The following is a 24182-nucleotide window of genomic DNA, read 5'->3' as shown; positions in this document are numbered from 1 at the left end:
ACTGAATGCCATTTTCTGTCCCCGTGTGGCATGCATATTAAGTAATGTTCCTCCAGTCAATTGTAGCTTATATACAAGGCTAGTACTGGTACTGTATAGCAATGGAAACATTCATGCCACATGCATCATGATGGCTTGTAATGCACTCTACAGTATTATAAGGCATTGCATAAATGTTATTCAGCTTTGCAAAGTTCCTCCTTGGCATGCAAAAGCCTGCATCGACGAAGGTCTCCATCTAAATTGAAAGGTCTGGTGACCATAGTCCTGCAAACCTAAAAATACAGTGGCAAATACACTGCTGTCCAACTCTGAGAATTTGTATAGGCACCAGCCAATTCAATCATTTTCATGATGTCACAGCAGAGGCATGTGAACCTATTTCATTGTTCCTGTGGAACCGTTTTGGAGCTTGTAGGCACAAAGGGTAAGTGCAGTACAGTTTTGTGGATGGGGCTTGCTTTGAATTAGGTTGTCACTGAGCATTAATGGGCTGCACCTCTCTGTATTCAACAAACACCTCCTTCTTACTTCTTTCTTAATGTCTAATGCTTGCATACTGTTCTGAACTTCTAGCTGGTGTCTGCAGGCCTAGTGAATTCCGGTGCCATAATGGCACATGCGTCCCAGAACGTGCTCGTTGTGATGGGCGAAGAGACTGTCCAGATGGATCAGATGAAAGCCAGTGTGGTGAGCTTTTGACGCAGACTGTCTTGTCTCTAGTTATGGAAGTTCCAAGTCAACAAGAGCTCTTCATTGCGGTTTTCTTCAATTTCAGCTCCAAGTTGCAGGGCAGATCAAATACGATGCCATGGTGGCGGCTGTCTAAGCATCTCCCGAAGATGTGATGGAGTTTCAGATTGCCCCAAAGGAGAAGATGAGCTGTCATGTGGCAGTAAGTGCACTGATTTGAATTGTATTTCTGGTTTTCTTTAGAATGAATAAAAGATGAGCAAACTCGGGGTTTTGTGGCATGAGGAAGCAGGCATACAACATGTAGACACAAGAGGAACAGCATTTGTTCAACCTCTTGTGTCAGTCTTTTGTCTGCCTTTTCGTGCCATGTATGGTCCTAGGTTAAGCCATCATAGATGCTGCACGTATGCAATGATTGGGAGTCACTTGTTCATTGTGTGAGAATTTGCTGCTGTGCCTTTGGATTGCCTTAAGACAGGAACTTTAACTGACATGTTCTTAGCCCCTTTGATGATTATATGCATTAGTATTGAATTAGTATCATTGCTTGACAGCACCAGCCATGACGGTTCAGTGGCTATGGCATTCTGCTGCTAAGCAAGAAATTGCATGTTCAATACCTAACCATATGGCAGCCTCATTTCAGTAGGACTGCAATGCAAAACACTGGTTTACCATGCTTTGGGTTCACATCAAGGAACCTCAGGTAGTCTGAACTAATCCAAAGCTGCCACGATGGCATATGCTATAACCCATTAGTTTCTTAGGGATGCTAAATGCTGTAATTGTAGTTCTCATGACATCGTCAGATTGGTTCATCCGTAGTGCCACTTTTGAGATGATGCAAGAATAAGGCAGCAATAGCATTGCTGTCCTTGTGCACCAGGGATGGTTCTACATCGAAATAAATAGCACCAGATTTTGATGTTTTGAACAGCTAACACCGTTAGCATATCTCCTTCTGAATCTTGACTGAAGTACACTGGCATTCACAATGGGTTGCCACTCTTCACCTATGATTTGGCCTATAACTGTAATGGACCCTTCACTGTCCCTTGAAACAAGGGCTTGTGAAATTTTATAAATGACAAGTAGTTGAGCTTTTGAATTTTGTCACACAAAAGAAGCATTGACCTCTTTGCCCACTTCGTTGACTTCTTGGGGCTTGCATTGGTGCTCATGAGCGGTACAAGCAGTTGGAATGTATTCCATGCACTTCATCAAATTCATACTACTACAATGGTCGAAAGCTTTACCTCATAAGCTTGCTTTGTCGTACATAAATAGTATCAACGCATTATGTTCTAGCAGCACTCTCAACATTTCCAACCATGTTAACTGTGCACTAAATTAAGGCATTTTTATTGGTACAAGTGCATATCGAGGTTTAGGTGCAAGCTCGTTAGTCCCACTTTTGGGGAAAATGTTTAAATTTATGAAATTACCTTGTTGACTTTTTTGCTGCAGCCCTTGGTGCTCCCTTTTTCCACACACCTACTGATTTTGTGCTGTGCACTAACACCAAGTGGCTTTCAGTCAGTGGGAATTCAAGGTGTTCACAATGTCTTGAATGTTCTCTTTCAAGATGGGCATGCGTGTCGGCCTCATGAGCACAAGTGCTTGTCTGGACACTGCATTGATTCTCGCCATAAGTGCAACGGAGTGAAGGACTGCCCTGATGGTGATGATGAACATAATTGCATCAATGACTCTAAACGTAGGTCTTTCCTATTGAACTGACACTTCAGTCTGGTCGTGTGTATGTGTAAGGCCTTTATTACTACAGCAGTATTTTCACTTTTTCCCACATGAACATGAACCTGTCAAGTTTGCTAGCATCGGGTGACTGTACAACACATATATAGGCAGAGTTGTGCTTACTTGTACAGAGAAAAATCTTACTAATGTGTCACTGAAATTTCAATGTATTGTGGTTGTACTTTCAGGGAGGCAGCAAAAATAAAATGGTATATTTTATGCTTTCACAGAATGTTAAATACATAGCTTAAATGCAGTTTTAGGACTTCGAACAGAGGCTGTACAGATAATGCCTTGCATGCTGATTCTCTTCAGTACACAATGTGTGTGCCCACATTGCATTTGTTTTACTCATGAGATAATTTATCAGTTCTTGTCATATGCATTAATGTTGCTCATGTAGCAACATGACATACTTAACCAACTTGCAAGCCATATGTATCTTTTGCACTCAGTATGAAATCTGTGCGCACAAATGCACAGCAGAAGGTATTAAATCTTTGGCTTTTGCTGCTGGCTGGCACTACATTTAATGTTAGATTTATATATTCTCATTGAATGATTGACAATGGTTCAGATTGAAAATGAATGTTGCACCAAGGGCAGGATTTTCACCTAACCTGCAGTGGTTATTAGTGAATTGTTTCAAGCTTGCTAATGGGAAGCAAAATAATGTACAATATGAAAAAGATGCACCACAACTTTACACAATAAAAAGTCTGATGCTAAAAGATTTTATTAGGCAAGTGTGGCCACACATTGCACTATTTAATATAAAAGACCTGCTGTTGCTTATGAATATAATGCCACAGGCCAGTGCCATTGGGGGTGAAGAGGCCAGTCGTGTTGAATTGAGCTAGCACTGGCGCTTGCCTCTTAGCCAGTGTGGCATATCTGCTTGTGAATATATTTGTATTCAGCTTCCCATCTGAGCTTTTTGCATAATATATTAGTGTAGTGCTGCGGTAGGTAAAAAGTGCTGACTCTTTTTACGCGTTAGCCAACTTGTACTAATGACTGCAACTTGTCATCAGCTGTATAGTACCATGTTTTCGCTTTGCCTTGCCTTGTGATCACAGCCTAAAAAAATGATTCCTAAGTAAGCATATTAAAGCCCTGTGCAGGTGCTCTCATAAATTTTCACTCAGCAACATCATTCCAAAATTTTTTACTTAAACCAAGGTGACCACAGGGCAGTAGCTATTCTTTTATACTCACCTTGACTTGTATGGAGCTTGCCCTAGTGCCTATCTGATATACTGGAACTGCACTTTAATATGAAATATTCTTGTTCTTTTATGAATATCTTTCTTTTCTCAGCATGTAGGGAAAATGAATTTCAATGCCAAGATGGGACATGTTTGCCAGATTATTTACGTTGCAATGGCCATTCGGACTGTAGGGATTCGTCAGATGAAGCAGACTGTCGTATGTTTTCCTTTTTTTGGTTTTGTTGCTTGCTGATATCTTAACAAATTCTGCCTCTACCAGGCTTTATGCAAACTACACTGCAGAATTTTTTTCCCTGTTTTCTCTTGGTTTTTACTCGGTTTAGCATCTTTTACACGTGCTTTCATTTCAGTCTGAGTATGTAGAATTTGGCGTTTGATATGCAATTCATAACTGTAGTAAGCCCCCTCATGTTTCTTGTACATGCTTCAAGAGCAATTTATGCTATATTTATGAAAATATTGACTGAGTGTGCATGCTGCACAGTGGTTAGCATCTGTTCCCTGGAATGTACATTGGAAAGCATGAATGGCATGTGAAGTCCAGGAGTGCATATTTTGGGGCTAGTTGGTTCATTGTGTCAATCCAGCGCTATAGCTTCAATTAAGACATCTGAAGCTCGCAAACATGGCACAATTTTTTGTAGATAAGCACAAGCTGCACTTCCAGTGTGGCAATGGTGTGAACATTCCTTCATCAAATGTCTGTGATGGAGAGTATGATTGCCTTGACACATCTGATGAGTTCTGTGGTATGTTGCTGCTTACGCTTTGCTTTTTTTCTTGCATGCTACTGTTTTTTGTATGCATGCACAAAGTCAAGCCCACCGTTTATCATTTTACGATGAACTCTACATTATTAAGAAAAGTTAGTGCAGCCAATAATGCACACAGGGGTGGCAGCACTAGTTAAGGATGATGCTGGATTCAGGTCAGTACTGGACCATTCCACCAGAGGGTACCACTGTTTATCTAGGCTCTTGCCTTTTGACACTTCAGTCATTGCCAGACAACACATTGCAAAGGGTCTGGCAACTCCTCAATATAAGCAGGCTTATTTGCCAATGCACATGTCAAAATGCACTGCTGGGTGACAGAACTCCATAGGCCGTGATCGCTACCACTCTCACAAAGGCAAACTCCTCTTTTTAGCCAGTTTTATTCACAATAATTGCACTTCTTTGCCAATCAGCACCGTGGGGCTAAGGGACTCTACTAATCGCAAGCAGCTTTACAAGCATGCTGCTTTAACATTAATGAATGAACACAAAAGTTTTCTTTGTTATACCTATTGGTTCCCTCTATTGTTATTCCTGTTGGTTTTCCTTTTTATTGGCTACTTCTGGCATTGTTGTTATAACTATTTTAAGGTGCCAAAGAACACACAGCACACAAGAGAGGACAACAACTCTCTAACACTGTCGACTCAATAAAAAAATTCACAAAAGGAATAGCAACAACAAAATTCAGGTGCAACTGAGTAAAAGTAGCATTTCTTTTCTATTTCTGGCATCCACACAATACCCGAGCCCATGCACTCTCAAGCAAACAGCATACTTGAAGACACCCCAGATAATAGCTTGCAAATGGGCGACTCCCTACCCTATGTGACATGCATCCCCTGACAAAACAATACAACCCCCTCATTGGCCTGTTAGTTTTGGAAGGGCAGCTAACAGCGCACATCTTTGTGGACTTTGTGCTTCCCGCAATGTTCTCCAATGTTCCCACAATTCCCGAAACTCTGTGCTCCCGCAATGCTGTGGGGTAAGAACACTCAAATCCACTTGGTTAAAACACGTTGGCGGGCTAGTTGGTTAGAATCCATGGTAGTGTGTGTAAGCGCGACTGGATGAGGACGAAGAAAGAAACAGACACACAGACACAGCGCTTCACTTTCAACTATAGATTTTATTTTCCCACGCATCGATAAATATAGACCGTGCGAGCGGAAACAAACGTAACAGCAAAAAAAAAGAACATTGAGTGGTGCATTTCGTTGAATCGAACACGTGTGCAAGGCAAGGGAAAAAAACATGTACTACAATGGTGACAAAGATAAACCAAGGAATCGTATCTCCTTTTCCGATAGTGACACCGAAGGCTTGCTTACGCACTTTTGCTCTAATTTTGCTATCTCGTAGGCCTCTACAATCAATCTCCCTCGTCATCCTGCTATGAGCCTTATACAGAATGGAAGTGCTTTCAAACATGGGCTTGCAGGAACAGTCTCGGCAGTGAATACCAAAATGACGCGAGATTACCTTAGTGACGTTATATTGATGCTCTTCTAATCTCTCGATGCATCTGCCGGTTTGACCAATATACGTTCTTCCGCATGAAAGTGGGATGGCATAGACAACGTTATGAGTACAGGTTACAAATTGTTTGCGATGTTGGGTAGAACATGAGTGCCTTGAGCTTCGACGGGGCGGCCGGATGAAGGGGTTACGGCATGAGGCGTAACGACCGGGGCGCGCAGCGCCGCAAGAAAAAGCCGGACTGCTCCAGTCGGGGACCAGACGAAGAATGAACCATGAATTAACTTTTATTTCTCAGAGGGGAAGCAGGAAGGCAACTTACAGCGTTTAGCGCTGAGTGGCGCCAAAAACCGAAACCAGAAGTTAACACAGGATACCACACATGTCGTCTTTTTTTTTTTTTTTTTGCAGTCAGTGTTATGAACATTAAATAAGCATACATGTATAACTGCACCATCTGGAAGTTCTAAGCTTCAGCAAAGCCATAGCATTGGATGGTGTTTACAAGGGTTGAGAGCTAGAACCTTCATATGCATCTGCTGCTGTCAACTTAGTGCACATCTATGCAGGTTGCACAATGTGGACAACTTGGCAAAGAGCACACTTACACATTACATAAACTTCAAACAATGAACATGCAGTCAGGGCTTCATGGGCAGCTTCATTTTTTTCCCCAGGTAAATGCAACTTAGTCTTCATTGATATTCCGTGGTATTCATTGGTATCTTTCTTTTAGTATAAACTTTGGCATAGAATAGATATATGTCACCCATGACACTTAAACTTGTTACGAGTGGGCTTGACTGGGCTTGAAAGTGCATGCTTCTTGTACTAGGGTTGAAAGTATGTAAGGCAGCATGAAATAGCTTGCTTCTTTGTTAGGTTGCATGTTTACCTGTAACCTTATTTGCGAGAACCTAAACGAGTTTGGGGGTTTCAATTTGTAAGTGCTGAATTGAATTTTGTAGTGGCAAGCATTGTATTGTCAGGTTTTTTTGCTCAGGGTGAAAGCATATTACAAATGCTAGCTTTTCATCAAGATTGGGCCAGCATCAGGACTAAGCCCTGCATAGTTGCTGGCAGTGCTGCGGATATTATGCACAGCAGAGCTGCTTGTGTATCTTAGTAATGCCCTGTTTCCTACGAATGTGATCAATTAAAGTTTTTTTGAGCTGGGCATAATCTGATCTTCGCAACAGTAAGTCTTTCAATTTCTTTAATGATGCTAACTAGCAGCAGTTAGTGAACTTACTTCAAATTCTAATGTTGCTTTTGCTTTTAAGCTTGCATGCTGTGCTGTTGTTGGATTCTGTTCACTGGTATGTATATTGCAAAGCATGTAGTGCATGTGGTGCTTGCAAACTTGGCATAATCTTTCGTAGATCAAAATATGTATGCCTTTTTGAAACTATGCAATGTGTTCGGCTTTTTCTGTCATGGTGGTGGATGCATTTCTTGATCTTACATCTGTGATGGGAAGTGTGATTGCCCTGATGGATCTGATGAGTTTTTTTGTATGTCGCTTCTTGCAGTTTGCTTTATTTCATGCATGATAATGCTTTTCCTGAATATACACAGGGATGGGAACTGATAGGAGCTCCAACTTTTCTTAATGCTCATGTCCAATATCGTTACTGCAAAAATTTAGTCGGCCACAAAACTTTACAAGACACGGGATTTACGAGAAAGCTTAATTCCCACAAAGCCTTTAACTCATTTTCAATGCAAAGTATCCTTTATGACCTATACAGTGGTCCATTATATTAAATGTGCCATGCCATAACAGAGACTAAATATACATTTGTGTGGCTGTACGGCTGGCAGGTAACGTTGAAGGCTTGAGGCTGTGTTTGTGAGCTGAAGTCGGTCACATACATTTTGCTGCTTGCACTGCATCCATTTGGACATTTCTGAATAAGGCATTGTAATTGTTGCTGTGTTTCTGTCTCAAAGCCTATTCTGTAAAATTGGAGGGGCATCATTGGTGCCATAATTGAAGTTAAATACAATGCAACCTTCTCACAGCCATGCTCTTGAATTTTCAGTTTGTGAAAACCATGAAAGAAAATCGTAGCAAGGACATATAATGAAACTAACATTCAGTTAGTGTTACCTTTGCTTTAATTAGTGACAAATGTGATTTGGTACATTCTCTGTTATATCATGTTGTGCGTGTCCAAATGAGCTTGCACAGCACAAATCCGTTTGCATTAGCACTGAGTCACCAAGGTTTTTTTTTTTTTTTCTATTCTCAATAGCTGGAGTACGACTATCGCCTTTAGGCGCTGTAGGTACAATTAAACGTGCAGAGAAAACTCCTATGGATCAGAAATACTATTTAAAATGTGTTAAATGCACTGTATACATATAATATCCTTCTCATCGGAACTCTACTTCAAAATTTATTTTTCAAACTTTGTCATTCAATAAAATTAAGATTCACCATCAGCGTGGTTGCTGCAACCCTAGTAAAGCAAGTTCTCTAGTCATTGTTTTTCACAATAACTATCTTGTTCTCCAAGCTCAAGTCATGCTGAATAGTTAGTATCATTTCTGCACCTCAAGTATTTCAGAGTACAGCTGTGGTGTCCGTATATGCTGATGCAACAAATCTTGCTGAAAAATCTTGCTACTGCATGTCTTTAATGATGATGCTAAGGATGCAGGAAATGGGACAAAACTAAATTTTCAGCAAATGGAATTGTACCTAGAGGGGATATAACCAAAGTATGTATGTCAGCAGCCACCTGACTATGAACATTTCACTTTTTTTTCCTGGCTGGCTATACCTACATTGTTGCTGGTGTCATGTTAGGCTAATAGCTACATCCTTGTAGGTTCTTAGGAAGTTTCGTCTTGTCTGTTAGTACAATTAAAAATTGTGAATTATAGTTTTCAAAAAAGCGTTTAAAGAAAGTGTCTTCAGTTCGGGTTTTTCTTCTGGAACCTTGGGAAGTCGGAATGCTAAAATTTGCTGTCAGTGTGTTCTGTCTGTCTTTCAATATTTTTTGTTGAAAACATTTTATTAATCGTACTTAAATGCAAACTAGCCACTGGCTTCAAAACTAAAAAAAGACTATTTTTTATAAGTGAAGGTTGTGCTAGAAGCAATAATTTTGCTCAGTGTCAATTTCCAATTCTTTTATTAGTTTGCAAAAGAACTTCAACGAGAATGTTCTTCCTATAAGGTCACAAATTGACACTATAGCTAATCCCTGTCACCAAGGTATGACTTTAGCTATTGTAAATGGAACTAATTAGTATACTTCTCTGAACCTTGTCAAGCATGCCAACACTGTCTACAGAATGGATCTCTGACAGGTGCATAGTGCAAGTTGGTAAGATTAGACTACATGCAGGATGATAATCTGAGGAAATGGGAACCTTCAGTTAACCTTGAAAAACGGTAAATATTAATAAGCTTAATGTGGTTATTTCTTGTAATATCCAAATCATCTGAAGCCTACATGCCTTGTGCTCAATTAGTAACTTTTTTTTTCTTCTTACTGCAACAATTAAAATTTGTGAATAGGTCAATTCTGTCTTTGCTCTTACATTATAAGATGTCTGCAACAAATCCCATTGATCAGTTAGTGTGTATGTATGTGTGTGTGCATGTGCGTGTGTGTGCGTGCGTGTGTGTGTACTTTTGTAGCACAATTGCAGCCTGATATTTTCTTTTTAGCACAGCTTCATGTGCTATTGAGCTGCCAATGAAAATTAGTTCATTTGCTTCATTTAAAACAAATCTCATGCTGTCAGAGGCAGGTGCATGAAGCAGTAATGCTGGTGTACTTGTCTATTGTGAGGTGCCAGAGTTGGCAACAGCTTATCAGTTATTTGGCCAGGCATCAGTTAATTTAAAGGGGAGCAGTGAGGCATGTTTCACATTGCATGAATTATAGCTGGAATATAATTTTAAGTTATATCTTGGTTCTTAATTGCATTCAAAATTTAACACTGAAATTGCCTTGGAGTGTGACATACTTCAGTTCTGCTACTTAAGTGTGTTCCCTAAACTTGCTAATTGAGTTAGTGGCTTCTCGTAAGCTTTATAATTAATCATTTTGATTTGAGACTTCTTTCTTTCCTTTTTCCATATACTGCACCACTGTGAAGACAGAATTGCACTATCACAGGAGGTCCTTTTTTAAAGGAAACGTCATTCATTTCTTAGAGCAAGCTGCGCAAATTCATGTTTTGAGCAGCCATTAGAGAGGAGTATGTCATGTCAGCATGAACCTTTGTGGTAGAAAATATGGAAGAGTTCTCTGTAGGAAACACTGCATTAGTTTGCTATGCTTTCCTCCCATGCAGGTGCAAAACTATCCCTGTAACTTTTACATTGTTATATGTGGCATAGTTATATGCATTGATTGCATACATTTGTAAATTTAACATAAAAGGCTTCTAATGCTGATCTTTACAATCGATACATTATGCAACAGCATTACTGTGCAGTCAAATCAAATCCTTTAAAATGCAGTTTGTGCATGTGGTAACTGCCTAAGTGAAAATTTGTTCAACTGCAGTTCTAATTGTGCTTTCAAATATCTTTCCTTTCTACTCATTCAGAGTGCAAAGACGGTGAATTTCAATGTGGCAGCGGGAAGTGCATTGATATACGGAAGAAGTGCGACAGGCGTGTCGACTGTGAGGATTTTTCAGATGAAGCCAACTGCGGTAAGGATAGTTTCAATGCATGCAACCTTGCTTTGCTTTAAAGGGGCCCTGAATCACCCCTAGGGCTAAGTGAAGAAACAGTCCACAGATAGCATACACTGCTGTGAACATCTCGGAAATTTTGCAGTCGTGTGCGATGCTGAGATCTCGCAAGCAGAGCACAAAGTCGCCTTTCTCACAAACTCTCTTTTCAACAGAAGCCTACTCCCATGGAGGAAGGAAAGGTAGGAGGCAGCAAACCGCAACATGATTGACACCAAACCTGGTGGCCCAAGACGTGATCATACGTCAAAGTGCACGGTTGGTTTTAGTGTTGCTGCATTGCAGGCACAGCCACAGCAGGGCAGCTGAACAAGCGTGCACTGACTAAAACTATTAGCAGCTACTGGGAACCAAATGTGTTGGCAAATCTCAATTCTTCCTCCGTGATCTCGACGCAAGAGGTCACGTGTTGGGCTACCACTGTGGTTTCACGGAGTGTTTGCTTGCCAAGGCTCACTGCATGACGTAATGCTCCCTCCTATATTTTTCCTTCCTCTGTGCCTACTCCTCACTAGTGTACTAGAAGGGGGGCAGTGGGCCTACTCGCCGGTGGAGACGATGCAGTGTGGCGACTCTGCAAATGTTGGCAATATGTGCTTCTACGATAGCCAGAGCAGCGGCACTGGGGTCAGCTTCAATGGAACATGGGAGCGGCGGCGCAGCGGCCCATGTACACACGAGCACATTAGCCCAAGTTGCTGAGCTGCATTGGTTTGCTGTGGACATTGTTGTGTGGGTTTTAAGTGCGTAAGCACTTCTATGCCTACCCAATGAGAAACTTCCCTGTCATGGTAAGATACAATGAATGGCTCATACCCCCCATAAGCAGGCAAAAAAAATGAAATGGCTCATACCCACTTAAGGCAGAGGCTAACGCACTCAGCAGAGGGAAGCGAAACAGTCCATACATTCATTTAAGTCACCCATACAACACACATAGCAGCATATGTTTCAATAAAAAACAAGCTCAAAACATCCGAACCATCAATAAAGCGTTACATACCCCTCTAAGCAAACGTGGTGGTTTTGCTGCCGCTTGCTAAATTAAACCTAATTCAGCTTAACAGCAAAGGTCACGTGGTCGACTCCCACCAAAGTTCAAGCGTTTGAGTGCCTTGATTAACTATAACTTAAATAAATGTGGTTAATTAACCTCAGCTTAATTAACACCAATGGTCATGCATTCCAGTGCCATAATGAACTCTCTTAATTAAACTTGCGTTATCATGTTCACAGTCCAGCATAAGCGAATGACTGATGAGGGTCGGTAAGGGTTTATACTGGTCAGATCAAGTTCCATAACATTGATACTGACGCCAAGCTACATGTAAATGAGCAAGTGGCACAATGCTTACACATACTTGCATAACTTCTAGAGAAGTTTCTACGTGAAACTTTTTTTCCTGCAGTGTGTCGCACACAGTATGCATTGCAGTGACTGAGCCATGCCGCAACATCGTAAAGACCCTTATGATGATTAACAATAAATGAAGATGGCTACTCTCATACGTGCAACTACTCAAGTGAAACACAGAAACATTTAAGCCATACAATTTTATTTTAGCTAAGCAGAGTAGATCACCATAGCCATTAATCCACTACAGTGAGACTGTTTTTGCTTGTCGCTCCTAACATTTAGCTTAATACCCTTGCCACATGGGAACTTTAAAGCTTTTCAGATTAAGTGCTGCTACATGTGATTTTCAAGCACGCTTAATCTAAACCTGGTACGCTATCATGCCTTGTGCATGGACTGCACTTAAGGGGACACTAAAGGCAAATACGAAGTCAAGCTAAAGTAATAAATTAGTGCTCGAGAATCTCTAAGCCGTCAATATTATTGGGAACACAGCATTAATAATCGAGAAATTGAGGTAAAAACGGGACGTAATTAGAGGCTGCCCAGGGAGATACAAGCAGTTGTCCAATGACCAGCACTGCCGCACTGCCGCACATCAATGACCGCACATCAGCACTGCCGAGTTCTCTCACTAGTACTCAACTACTCGTTGCAAAAAACATCCTCATATTGTATTATAAGATGAAATAAAATGCTACTTGTCCAGTTCTATTTCATGTTTAGAAAACGGAACTCGTTAAAATTTCCATTGACAATGATGCGGGCAGTCCAAAGGTTTCGGGCTTGCTCGACTCTGTGACGCTCACACCTTCGCGTTTCAAGACTTCCCTGATCGCGTTGTGATGTGCTGGTCTTGCTGGCCTGCGAAACTCGCATAAACTGCAAGTAGCAGAGAATTCAACTTCCATGTCATATCACGGGATGCTCGAACGGTCTGCGCCACTTGACCAAAACACAGCTGCAGCGGCGACTTCGCCGCTCTGTCTTGGCTCAATGCTGCCGTCTATCGGGCGCCGTTTTACTTGCAGGTGGCAGCAAAGGGCGGTAATGTAATGCCCCTTAATAATTTGAAAGTAGCAACACTCTCCTCCTCGCAGCGCTTTCCTCCTCGATTCTCCTCACCCGCCGGCTGCACACGGCGCGCTTTTCCTCCTGGGCTCCCGTGGGCGGGCCGCAGGATTCTATGGAGGCGTGTTATTTTGGGCCAGTTGCGCGCCCCAGTGGGGTTGAAAATTTTTAGAAATGCAAATAACAGCATTAATAATGCTGGAGGCAATGTTTATGAGGGGGTTGGTTTTTTCTTAAAGCCGTACGAACGGGGTATACCGATGTAAAGGGAGCTTTGAGGAGAGTTCTATACTCCAGACAATTTTTCTACCACATGGTCAGATCCTTTACTTCGTGCGTCTGATCTAGCATTGCTTGTGACACGTCCCTTTGTGCGTGGCTTGTTAAACGAAAGCCTTAGACTTCTGTTTCAAGGTCCCGTTGTGAGCTACAGAAAATATCATGTGACCGAAGGAAGGCAGGAAGCGAACCAAAGCATGTGCAGCCGCGTATAAGAGATGGTTAATGACTAGCAAGGTAATGATTGATTAGTGATTGGATTAAAATTACTTCGGGTGTATTAAGGAGGATTAAGGTGGATTAAAGTCGATGAAGGTGCATAAGGGTGAATGAAGGTGATTAAGGTGCATAAAGGAGGACTAGGTTGGATTAAGGTCGATGAAGGTAGATTAAGGCGGATGAAGGTGCGTTGAGGTGCATCAAGGACAATTATAGTGGATTAGGGTGGATTGAAGTGCATGAAGGATAAGGGTGGATTAAGGATTAAGGTGCATTAAGGAGGATTATGGTAGGCTAGGGTGAATTAAAGTGAATGAAGGAGGATTAGTATGGATTAAGGAAGATTCGGGTGGAATAAAGTAGATGAATGTGGATTCAGGTGGATTAAGGTGAATTAAGGAAGATTATAGTGGATTAGGGTAAATTAACGGGAATGAGGAAGCATTAGGGTTGATTAAGAAGGATTAAAGTGCATTAAGGAGGGTTCGAGTAGATTAAGGTCGATGAAGGTGGATTAGGGTGCATTAAGGAGGACTTTTGTGGATTAAAGTGAATGAAGGAGAATTAAGGTCGATGAATGTGGATTCGGTGGATTAATGTGCATTAGGAGGATTAGGGTAGACTAATCTGTTTTAATACTCAATGAACCCTAATTCACCCTAATCCACCTAAATGCTCCTTCATCCACCTTAATATTACCAATCCATCTTAATACAGCCTAATCAACCTACATCGCCCCTAATGCAGCTCAGCTTACCCTATACGGTCTTAATCCTCCTTTATCCACCTTAATCCTTACTCATGCACCTTAATCCAACTTAATCCTGCTTAATAGTCCCAATCTACCTTAGTACACCCTAATCCACCTCTGTCAAACTTAATCCAGCTCCATGGTCCTTAATCCACCTTAATCTATCCTAATCGATCTTAATACTCCTTTATCAACCCCAATTCACCTTAATCCATATTAATCGACCTTAATCTTCCTTTATCCACCTTAATCCTTGTTCATGCCCCCTAATCCACCCTAATTGGCCTTAATACCCTTTCATCAACCCTTCACCTTAATGTACTCTAATCCACCTTAATCTTCTTAAATACACTCTAATCAACCTTAATCCTCCCTAATCCACCTTATGTCAATCACTGACTCATAAATTAACTTGGGTAATCATTCTCTTATACAGGGTTGGACATGCTTTGGGTCACCTCTGGCCTTCCTTGGGTCACATGATACTTCCAGTTTACAACGCGACCTTGCAACATAGAGATCTAAAGGCTTTCGCCTTAAAACTTAAAAAAAAACTCAATGTTGACTAGCTAACGCTCATCGCCTGCAATACCACGGGTATACTTGCCACTAATTTTTTCAGGGCACAAAGTAGCATCTATAATGCTGCACTTCCGACTGAATAACAATAGTGAGCGACGTGCAAGGTGATGGGGCCGCCCCAGAATATTAAGCATACTGAGGACAACCACAACAAAAACGCTGGTGAGCAGGCCGGAAGAATGAAAAAAAAAAGGCATTATGGGATGCTTTGCTACGAGCTATAAGATGCCTCAGCTCGCAAACAACGCTGTTCTTTGTCGGAACAAAGTTACTTCGGCCAATTTCATGCAGCCACTGCTTCCTGCGCAAGCCGTCACACTTCCCTTGTGGTATCATAAAAATGGCATAACCATCTTCAGGCTTCTTGCTGCAGTTATATGCGCAACAGCCCGGCATAGCGCTAGAACATAGAGCAGGAAACACGGCGTACAATGTTCACTACGCCGAGCTAAAGTGCCGAGCCACCTGTGCTCGGGAGGAAAATTGCGCGAACGAAAAAGAAAAACGCAAGCAAAACTCAAGATCCGCGCATATCCAAGGGCAACGGCAGGGAGACCAATTGTCGTGCAAAAAAACGGGGGCAATACTGGTTGCCGCGGGGGGGATGCGTAAAGGGCGAGGAGGTCGCACGGCGGCGGCAGAGTTCAAAGAGTGTCGTTACTTTCAAATTATCAAGGGACTTTTTGGTAATGGCGTATGCAACGCCGCCACTCCCCCGGTTGGGTGGTGGGAGATTGAATTTCAAAAAAGGTATTCAGACCCTTCAGATACAATTTTCTCGTAAACTAAATATTTTCTTGGCACGAAACAAGCGTTGCGAAGTTTCTGGAATGGTATTTAAACAGTCCCCATCAACTTAGTATTTGCCTTCAGTGTCCCTTTAATCACTTTACACTAGTATTCTTTCAAAATACTATCGTCGTAAATTTAGTGGAAATCTGTTCACTATAACTGGTGAAAGTGAAAGCTAAGCCTCGTCCCCCATCTGGCTAGCGTACCTGCATTTTTTAGCTTAGCTAGGAAGTATGCGTGCACTGTTTTCTGATTCACTGGTGGACTATCTGACATAATCTTGATAAAAAAATCATTTCGGTTGGGTCGATATGACATGAAACCGTATATTTGGTCGCCAACCCTCTAATTCAAGATTAGACTTCGATTTCAAATTAATTTTTTTTACTCCTGATAATTTGGAAAATTTTGAGGCCCCTTTTGGATAAGAAAAATTCGTCAGCGACGACTTACTTGCTTAAAAAATCTAGCGGTTAGGATAGGCAGTAAATCGCTGAAGGATTGGCATAGTCCTTTCCCACAAGGTACTGTTCTGGCAAATATCTTGTGGCCTAAACATATATAGCGCTTGCTAAAGATGTGTGAATATTCTGAAGTGTGACGAAATTAAAAACATAGTGTGAACTGCTTTGAACTGAAAACAGCAGTGCAAGGAAAATGAAAGCTTTTGCTAGGGTCACTCTGCAAGCAAAGTTTCCATTGAAGTTGTCTGTGGTGCCTCCTCTTGGATGTGACACTAAGTGTCAGAGAAACAGCTGAGTAAGCCCACTGCCCCCTTCTAGTACACTGTATCCTAACTCTTTTCTGGAGGATTCTTTTCCCATATGCGGCTACTATTGGCCAATAGCAGACGCCAATCAAGGGTGTCTTGATCATTGTGCTTCTTCCTACTGTTACTGTGTAGACGCAGTTTAATAAACAGGCTCAAGTAAGCGAAAATCTGCTTTCGAATTTCGATAATTGCATACTTCCGGAAGAAGCAGACTGCAGTCTGCTCACGCTCGGCCGTGGCTGCCCGCATAGGAATTTAACTTTGGCCACCCTGCTTATCGGTGTCGTGGCCATCGGGTCTCACTAATTTCGACTAGTAATGAACCACACGTAACTTAAGACACATGCACTTGCCAGCACGCGCTTACTCCTGGCTGCTCCTGGTTTGATGCCTTGGCGGACTTTGCAATGACAATGCCTAGGCATTGGTAATGAGCTCTTCAAAGTGCACAAGTTGGATGTGGCTACTATCCGTCGGTATAGCTGGTGCAGGGCAAAGCTGGTATGTTCTACGTAGCACAGCAAGACGGGAGCATGTGAGTGCATGCACTCTAGCCCTGTAACAGCGATCTGTAACATTGATAGCCATGTAACAGCGATCTGTAGCATTGGTACCACAGCCACCGTGGGGTTCCGCGACAAGTCCGCTGCGCACTGAGGCTCACAGAGGACAAATGCATTTGCCACGTCATAGGCACAAAAATTTGAAATAGGAGAATCTACGTGAACATCCAAAATAAAATTTCAGCTGTGAGCCACTGTGACGTTCAGTAAGGAGAGTGCTGTGGACACGCCCCACTCCGCCGTAGCCTTCGCAGTGCAAATCATTGAAGGAGCGGAAGCACCGCGAATGATATGTTTGATTACGTATTACTCTGCTGCAAAAATTTCTTGATTGCATTCAGCAGAAGCAAAGTATTTCTGAAATAGTCCAATTTAATTGCAAGTGCATTTATCGATCTCAATAAAAAGTGGTTCAGGGCCCCCCCTTTCTTTTTATAGTTCAGAGTGTACACAACTGAATGTTTCTTGCATACTCCTGCATGTTTGCGTGAGATATTTCACATTAAACAAGCCTCTGTTAAGCAGCTATGCCCAAGCAGGGAAATTTATGAAGTCAATTCGTTTTTCAGAGTGCCAAGACGGTGAATTTAGCTGTGGTGATGGTAAATGCATTGAAGGCCGAAGACGATGTGATGGCACTGCTGACTGCAGAGACTACTCAGATGAAACCAGTTGTGGTAAGGCTTTCAATTCTGAAGGACAGCTGCTTCCCAAGTGTGCATAAAACAAATGTGAGTGGACTGCTCAAGTCCTGATAAGGAACGAAGTGATAATGCGTATTTCTTTGTAACAATATAATTTACCTGTTGCAGGGCATTGCAAGTAGCATTTTGTCAAGCGTAACCCCATTACGTTTAAACAAGTGCTTATCAATATTCTCAAAATCTAACCTGTATGTATTACATTACTGTGCATTTTTGCGGTTTATCATTAATAAATAATGTTGTGCTGTATTGAGACTTCGCATTGGATACAATGCGAATTTTATTTATTTCTTCAAAGGAATCCACAGCCAGAGTTTTATGAGTTGTAACCACGTCTTTTTCTTCGTTGCCTGCTGTAATAGCCTGACAAGGGCCCTTACAGCAAAACAAGTAACATCTGCATGATTTTTACTGCAGACAACTGGCGTTGGGCCCTAATAGCATTTTATAAAATCTGAGAAATAATTTGATTACTTCACATGCGTTGGGAAAATTCCAGCCTGCAAGGACAACGAGTTTCGCTGTGGAGACGGAAGCTGCATTGATGTCCGCAGGAAATGTGATGGAACTGCTGACTGCCGAGACTACTCCGATGAAAGGAACTGCAGTAAGCAGTGTTTACTTCACTTTTCTTTCTTCAAACTGGTTACATTTTCGGTGTTTTCTGAAGACACCTGCTCTGCTTATAAAATGCTCATTGTAATAATGCTTCATCGAATTACTTCATTCACAACGTGTTGTCATAGTATAGCAGTGGTGAAGATGCAGGCCCACTATCAAAAGGGCTGAATAAAGAGGGGAACTTTTTATTTGGCGGACATGTGCATGCAAAGGAACGCAACAACGAATACTGCAACAATTAGTGTGGCCATTGAATCTGAACTAGAGTGGCTGTTGGCTGGCCATTCTTTGTTCAAGTTTTCCAATAACCAGCATATAGAATAATGAATGTTTTTGAAGAAGCTGAACATATTGAGCGGAAGACTTGAATTAATAACAGCACAGGTGCATCAGTGCATGCAGGTAATGCGGCAACTCTTACTTCAAAGCATAAAATTGCAGAACTGTACAACTGCAGGGACAAAAAAAAGGCAAATCAACCACATCTAATGGTAATATTATGGCTTCATTGTAATTCTTGCTGTATTGTTAGAACTGCTGCTTTTGTCATTAAAAACTTCCGAAATGTCAGCATTTTTTTAATTGACAGTAAATATAGTAGTTGGAAGTTTTTACAAATACTAAGTGTAAAAGGTCCCGTAGGCAGTGGCTATATTGGGACCTCCTTCTGACTAAGAAATTGGACTAAAAAAGCATTCTCATTGGTATGAGCATAGGCAGAATGGTCATCTTTCTGGGCAGATAGGGGGTGGGGGGGGGCACACTGGGGCTCGACCAGCTTTCCGAACCTCACCTATGTATATATGTATGCAAGGGACTTGCTGAAAGTAAGCTTCATATTTTTTAAAGAATAAGGTGGTGCACCAGGTGAAACAATCTCCATAAGAATCCATGCCTGTTGCTGGTTCAACGGCGGAAGGAGTGTCAGCTGAGGAAGAATGACTCATGCGCAGAACACCAAAGAAGCAATAGTAGCAGCAGACCGGCGAGCCTGAGCTTATTAGAGTACAAATCGCAGTGGCAGACAGACGTGCACTGACTTGGTCGACAATGGAAGTGTGTGCCAGAATCCGGAATGAAGTCACCCGGAATGAATGGGCACCTGTTCCTTGCATTGAAAGCCGCACTCTCGGAACGTCACTTCTAAAACAATGCTGAGGTGGAGCAGGCTGTGCAACAATTCTTTCCATCAAAAGTGCAAGGTGTATAGTTCATGATGTCGTGGTGTACTTGTTTTGGCAATAAAGCTTCAGTGTGAAAATAACTGATCGAACTTGCTTTCAGAACTTCCCCCATATATATATATATATATATATATATATATATATATATATATTAACTATCACTAATGCTGCTTCCCCTTTGGGGTGAAACTGCAGCCTTTCTTTCTTTCTTTTCTTTTTCTGTGAGTTAGAGTATAAGTGCTGCTGCACATGACTGCTATTGATTCTGATTTCAAGTGAAGTCTGGCTTGGTCTCATTTCAGTTAGAGTGAATTATATATTTATGACCTCTGCATGCAAGTGGTGATGTTTCCATCCATAGTAAATGTTGTAAATTATTGGAAGAGTTCTTTTTTTTTTTTCATGAGTCATTACCATTGCCTACTGGAAAGAGGGCATACTGAGACCCATATCATTCACATGCATTTCATGCGCCATTAATAAGACTCTGCCAAAGGGGTCACTGAAGTCTGAGTGCTTTCTTAACCCTGAAAAAAGCCTGCAAAGTAATTTTAAGCAAGGTGAACATAGAGCAACATATTCATTCTCTAGGCACAGGTATATCCATACCATTAGAAATAATTGTTAGTTGGCTACCTCCATCTGTTTAAAAAAATTATAAATTTTGTCCTGTGCATATATTTAAATATGTCTGTGCATGGTGTTCAGAGTGGAAATCAAAAATAAACGTGTGAAGTGAAAAAACACGGATGAGATAGCCACCACTGGGGCTTCTAATGCGCTTGTCCTATTGTCAGGACTTACAGAAATAAAGTGCAAGTATGAATTAAAGCCGTGCACGTCTGTGCCAACAATGATGCAGTAAGCTTTTGACCACATTGAAACTTTCACTGAAAAGGTAGAGGCTACTCAAAAGGAACCTGAAATGCTGCGCGTGACAGAACTCTGGTAATTGCACTTTAGGCCAGCCATGGTGCAGCAGTATCTCTGGAGCGGCCGACACTGTGACCCTTCGGTCGAGCACACTAGTGTTTTCTATTCTCGCGCTACCTGCATGCAAGCCCTCATCTTCACTGGCTTTGGAGGTGATAGTCGCTTCGCTACACCACGATTGCCACCTTGTTTCTGCTTGTACATAATTATCTGAAGGCTAAGGTTAGAAAGGCTTTTACATAGTCTCTACAGTTGTAGTCATCTTTATCATCTTAATGATGTAAATAAATGTTTAGCTAGGTCGCTGTTAGTTTCATGTGTTACCACGTAATGCTATTTTAGGCATATTTTACTTTGTTTTTAATACCCAAGACTCTGACATTTGTTATGCATTTCGCTCAAATTTTCTTGTTGCATTCTTTTATATACAATACTGGTGCAAGTGACAATTCTTAGCAAATGCTTCTCACAGCATTGTGAAATGCATTGTGAATGATTACTTCAAGTGAATTTTTTTATTTGCTGCATTCAGGCTGCAAGGCCAATGAATTCAGGTGTGGTGATGGAGCCTGCATTGACAAGTCCAGACAGTGTGACCGCACCCCTGATTGTAGGGACCACTCGGATGAGTACAACTGTCCCAGTGAGCTTTCTTCAGGTCTTTCAAATTGCATGAGGCAGTATTTTTCCCACAGTATATTGCAAATAGTATTTACATTTACTACAGTAATTTAATGTGGTGCATTGCAAGTACACGCAACCTGTGTTTCTAACACGGTGCTTGTGCTATTGTGTAGAAAGTTAGCCAGGTACATCGAGCAGCATCCTGTGCAGGAGTGGTTGCCACATGCTCTCATTGCAGGTATTGAGTATGGGTTGCCTCAATGTATCTGAAGGATTGTTGAAAGGGGAAGACGTTCGAGATGTTTGCTGCGAGGTTAGCAAGAAAAGGTGGGAGGCAGACAGCTATGGTGGTTGGGGTGGAATTGGCCTATTACACCTGGAGATAATTTCACAAATGGAAGTTGAGGACAGTGGCAAGAAAAGTGAAGGAAACTGACAAAACCTACAATGGACCAAGAGGCAGCAAATGCAAAACATTTAAGTAGGCATCTGTTGGAAGCCACAGAAAGTTTACTGGTGCAGCCCTCTTAACCAACCAGCTGAAAACACTTTACACATAGGAAGCTTTGGTTCTCACTAAAATTTTCTCAAATGCAGCACTTCCGAAGAAAACAATCATAAATGTGACATTAGGTCAAACACCCGCCGTGGTTGCTCAGTGGCTATGGTGTTGGGCTGCTGAGCACGAGGTCGCGGGATCGAATCCCGGCCACGGCGGCCGCATTTTGATGGGGGCAAAATGCGAAAACACCCGCGTGCTTAGATTTAGGTGCACGTTAAAGAACCCCAGGTGGTCGAAATTTCCGGAGTCCTCCACTACGGCGTGCCTCATAATCAGAAAGTGGTTTTGGCACGTAAAACCCCATAATTTAATTTTTTTTAACATTAGGTCAACAAATTACTAACCTGGGCAAGTCGAAATTGCATATATATTACAAGCTTTGAGTGCAGAATAGCACAAAGGGATGAAAAAAATGTAGGCAACTCCTCTCAGGTCTGTCTTCAGTTTTCTCGTTCTGTATTTTTTATGCTATTCTGCTCTGAAAGCCTGCACTAGTGCAACAGTAGCAACCGCTGCATTGGCTTTATCTGTAAATACCTTCAGACTTTGCGTGTTGTGGGATTATTCACACTGTTTTTATCTCTACAATATATTTTTTGTGCATTAATGGAACCTGTTGCACAATGGTAGGGCTGTGCCCACACGCAAAACTAGGCAAACATGCGAATGGGCCTGTGTCGAGGGAGCTTTTTACCCAGAGACCTGGAAGTGGCGAGTGGCAGTGCTAAATGCAACCCAATGGCGGAGCGGCCTGGCAAAATGCAGGGTGCCTATATCTAAACTTCTGCATATATGCTGTATTGCTAACTTATCAGCATGCAGCGAGTGATTAAGCAAACACATTCTTTGGGAACCTTCAAGATGGAGGGAGGTATTCATGAAACGGCAAGTGTACGTCCATTTGAATGTAGCACATAGCCACAAATTAAACCTATACAAATTCCTGATTAGCTTCATTTTCTCTTCAGTCAATTTGTCATTGTGCTGGCTACTGGTTAGCAAAGTTCTTGGAGCAACTGCTTTAAAAAGGCAGTGTTGTGACGTTAAACCTTCTAAATGGAGTTTTCTTTGACTACAGCTCTTTTTCATTCCCAAAAAATCGATATAAAGTTTCTTTACAGCCTCGTGGTACAATTTGTTTGATATCAACTTTCCCTTTATCGACGCCTCGGAAAATGGGAATTCAGCTAATGGTGATAGAAAAGCAGAAGTGAATACACTAAGTCATCATATAGGATGGACCTTATTGAGATACTTCATGTGTGGGCAACTTATGCCATTTACATTATCTAAGCTGGTGGCTCAACAGGCTAGGAGAGAGCATAGCTCACTTTCAAGGACTCTGAAATTGCTGTCCTTTCTTGAGAGAGAGAGAGAGAGAGAGAGAGAGATTAACACCTTGCTTAAGGCTTCTCACTGAAGGGACATGCTACTTCTCGTGTGGTATTAAGGGTGCTTCCTGGCTGGCTTGCATGGGGTACGTTTCAATAACGCTTCTGCTTCATATAGCCTTTCATGTTTGATAGACTGTCTTCATGTTACTTCAGTGCTTGTGCAAATATATGCCTTTCTGTGCTACCAGGCAATTTTATTGCATCTTTATTATACATAAAATTATACATAAAATCTTGTTATTGAGTGTACAAAAACATGCCATAACTGTGCGCAATTTGTCAAGAGCTCCCAAATATTGCACTGTTCTAGTGCCATTTCACTATATTGCATGCTCTATGATAATGCTATGAAAGGAACTGTTGTGAATGTTTTGAATGTTGTTAAATGGGCAGTAACATAGTGCTTATAGGATTGCACTATACCAGTGCCTGGTTGCACTAGCTGATCAGATGAACACAGTGACAGTGGCACAATGGAAAAGTCGGATAGGAGGTTCATGAAGAGGGCGGTGGACAATGACCCACACTTGCAGCTCACTATTATAAAATGATTGTCTATCTACTGAATGATAGGAGGAGGTGCCAAAGCTAATGCATTATGCTCCATCATGCAAACATGTCATCAACAGACAGTAGGAAGCATATCTCGTGATGCCACCTCGAGCGACAACATACTGTATATCACCGTGACATCACCCCAGTAGCATATAAAAATGGTGCACGCAAAATAAAAACATTTTTATTTTGCGTGCATTGGAGATATGCTTCCTGCTATCGGTTGATGACGCGCTTGCATGGCGCAGCACATTACATTTGCTGATTGTAGTATGAGGACTTACAAGGCTTTGTCTGATTTTGTTTTAATGCTTGTTTTGCAGTTGCTAGCAAATTTCATGCGACACTAACTTGATAGCGAATATTAGTGATGGAGGTGTAGTTGGAGTCATTGCCTGTTTGCAGGGTCCGTACAGAATTTTGAATTCCTCAATCTAAATTCAAATTCCAAGGCCTTGAATGTCCTGCAACCTTAGTACCTAAATCCTTTAACTTCTTTGGAAGCTTACTTCATTATAAAATATGCACTCCTGATGTCACTTTGATAATG

The 24182-nt window shown here is 41.7% G+C and overlaps 1 protein-coding gene across 1 annotated transcript in view; it reads left to right on the top strand.

Moving 5' to 3' along the window:
* trol (terribly reduced optic lobes) overlaps positions 1–24182 on the top strand; it is a 591503-nt gene that overhangs the window by 322319 nt on the left and 245002 nt on the right. The window contains exons 22-29 of the mRNA XM_055065643.2: positions 577–690; positions 779–895; positions 2282–2413; positions 3775–3882; positions 10520–10627; positions 17625–17732; positions 18259–18366; positions 21030–21140. Coding sequence (XP_054921618.1) covers positions 577–690; positions 779–895; positions 2282–2413; positions 3775–3882; positions 10520–10627; positions 17625–17732; positions 18259–18366; positions 21030–21140 — 906 coding nt within the window. The remainder of the gene's footprint in view (positions 1–576; positions 691–778; positions 896–2281; positions 2414–3774; positions 3883–10519; positions 10628–17624; positions 17733–18258; positions 18367–21029; positions 21141–24182) is intronic.

This window comes from Dermacentor andersoni, chromosome 3, assembly GCF_023375885.2.
Source record: "Dermacentor andersoni chromosome 3, qqDerAnde1_hic_scaffold, whole genome shotgun sequence".
Lineage (NCBI taxonomy): Eukaryota > Metazoa > Arthropoda > Arachnida > Ixodida > Ixodidae > Dermacentor > Dermacentor andersoni.
Note: the sequence above shows the minus strand (reverse complement) of the source record. Positions and strands in the feature narration are given on the sequence as shown.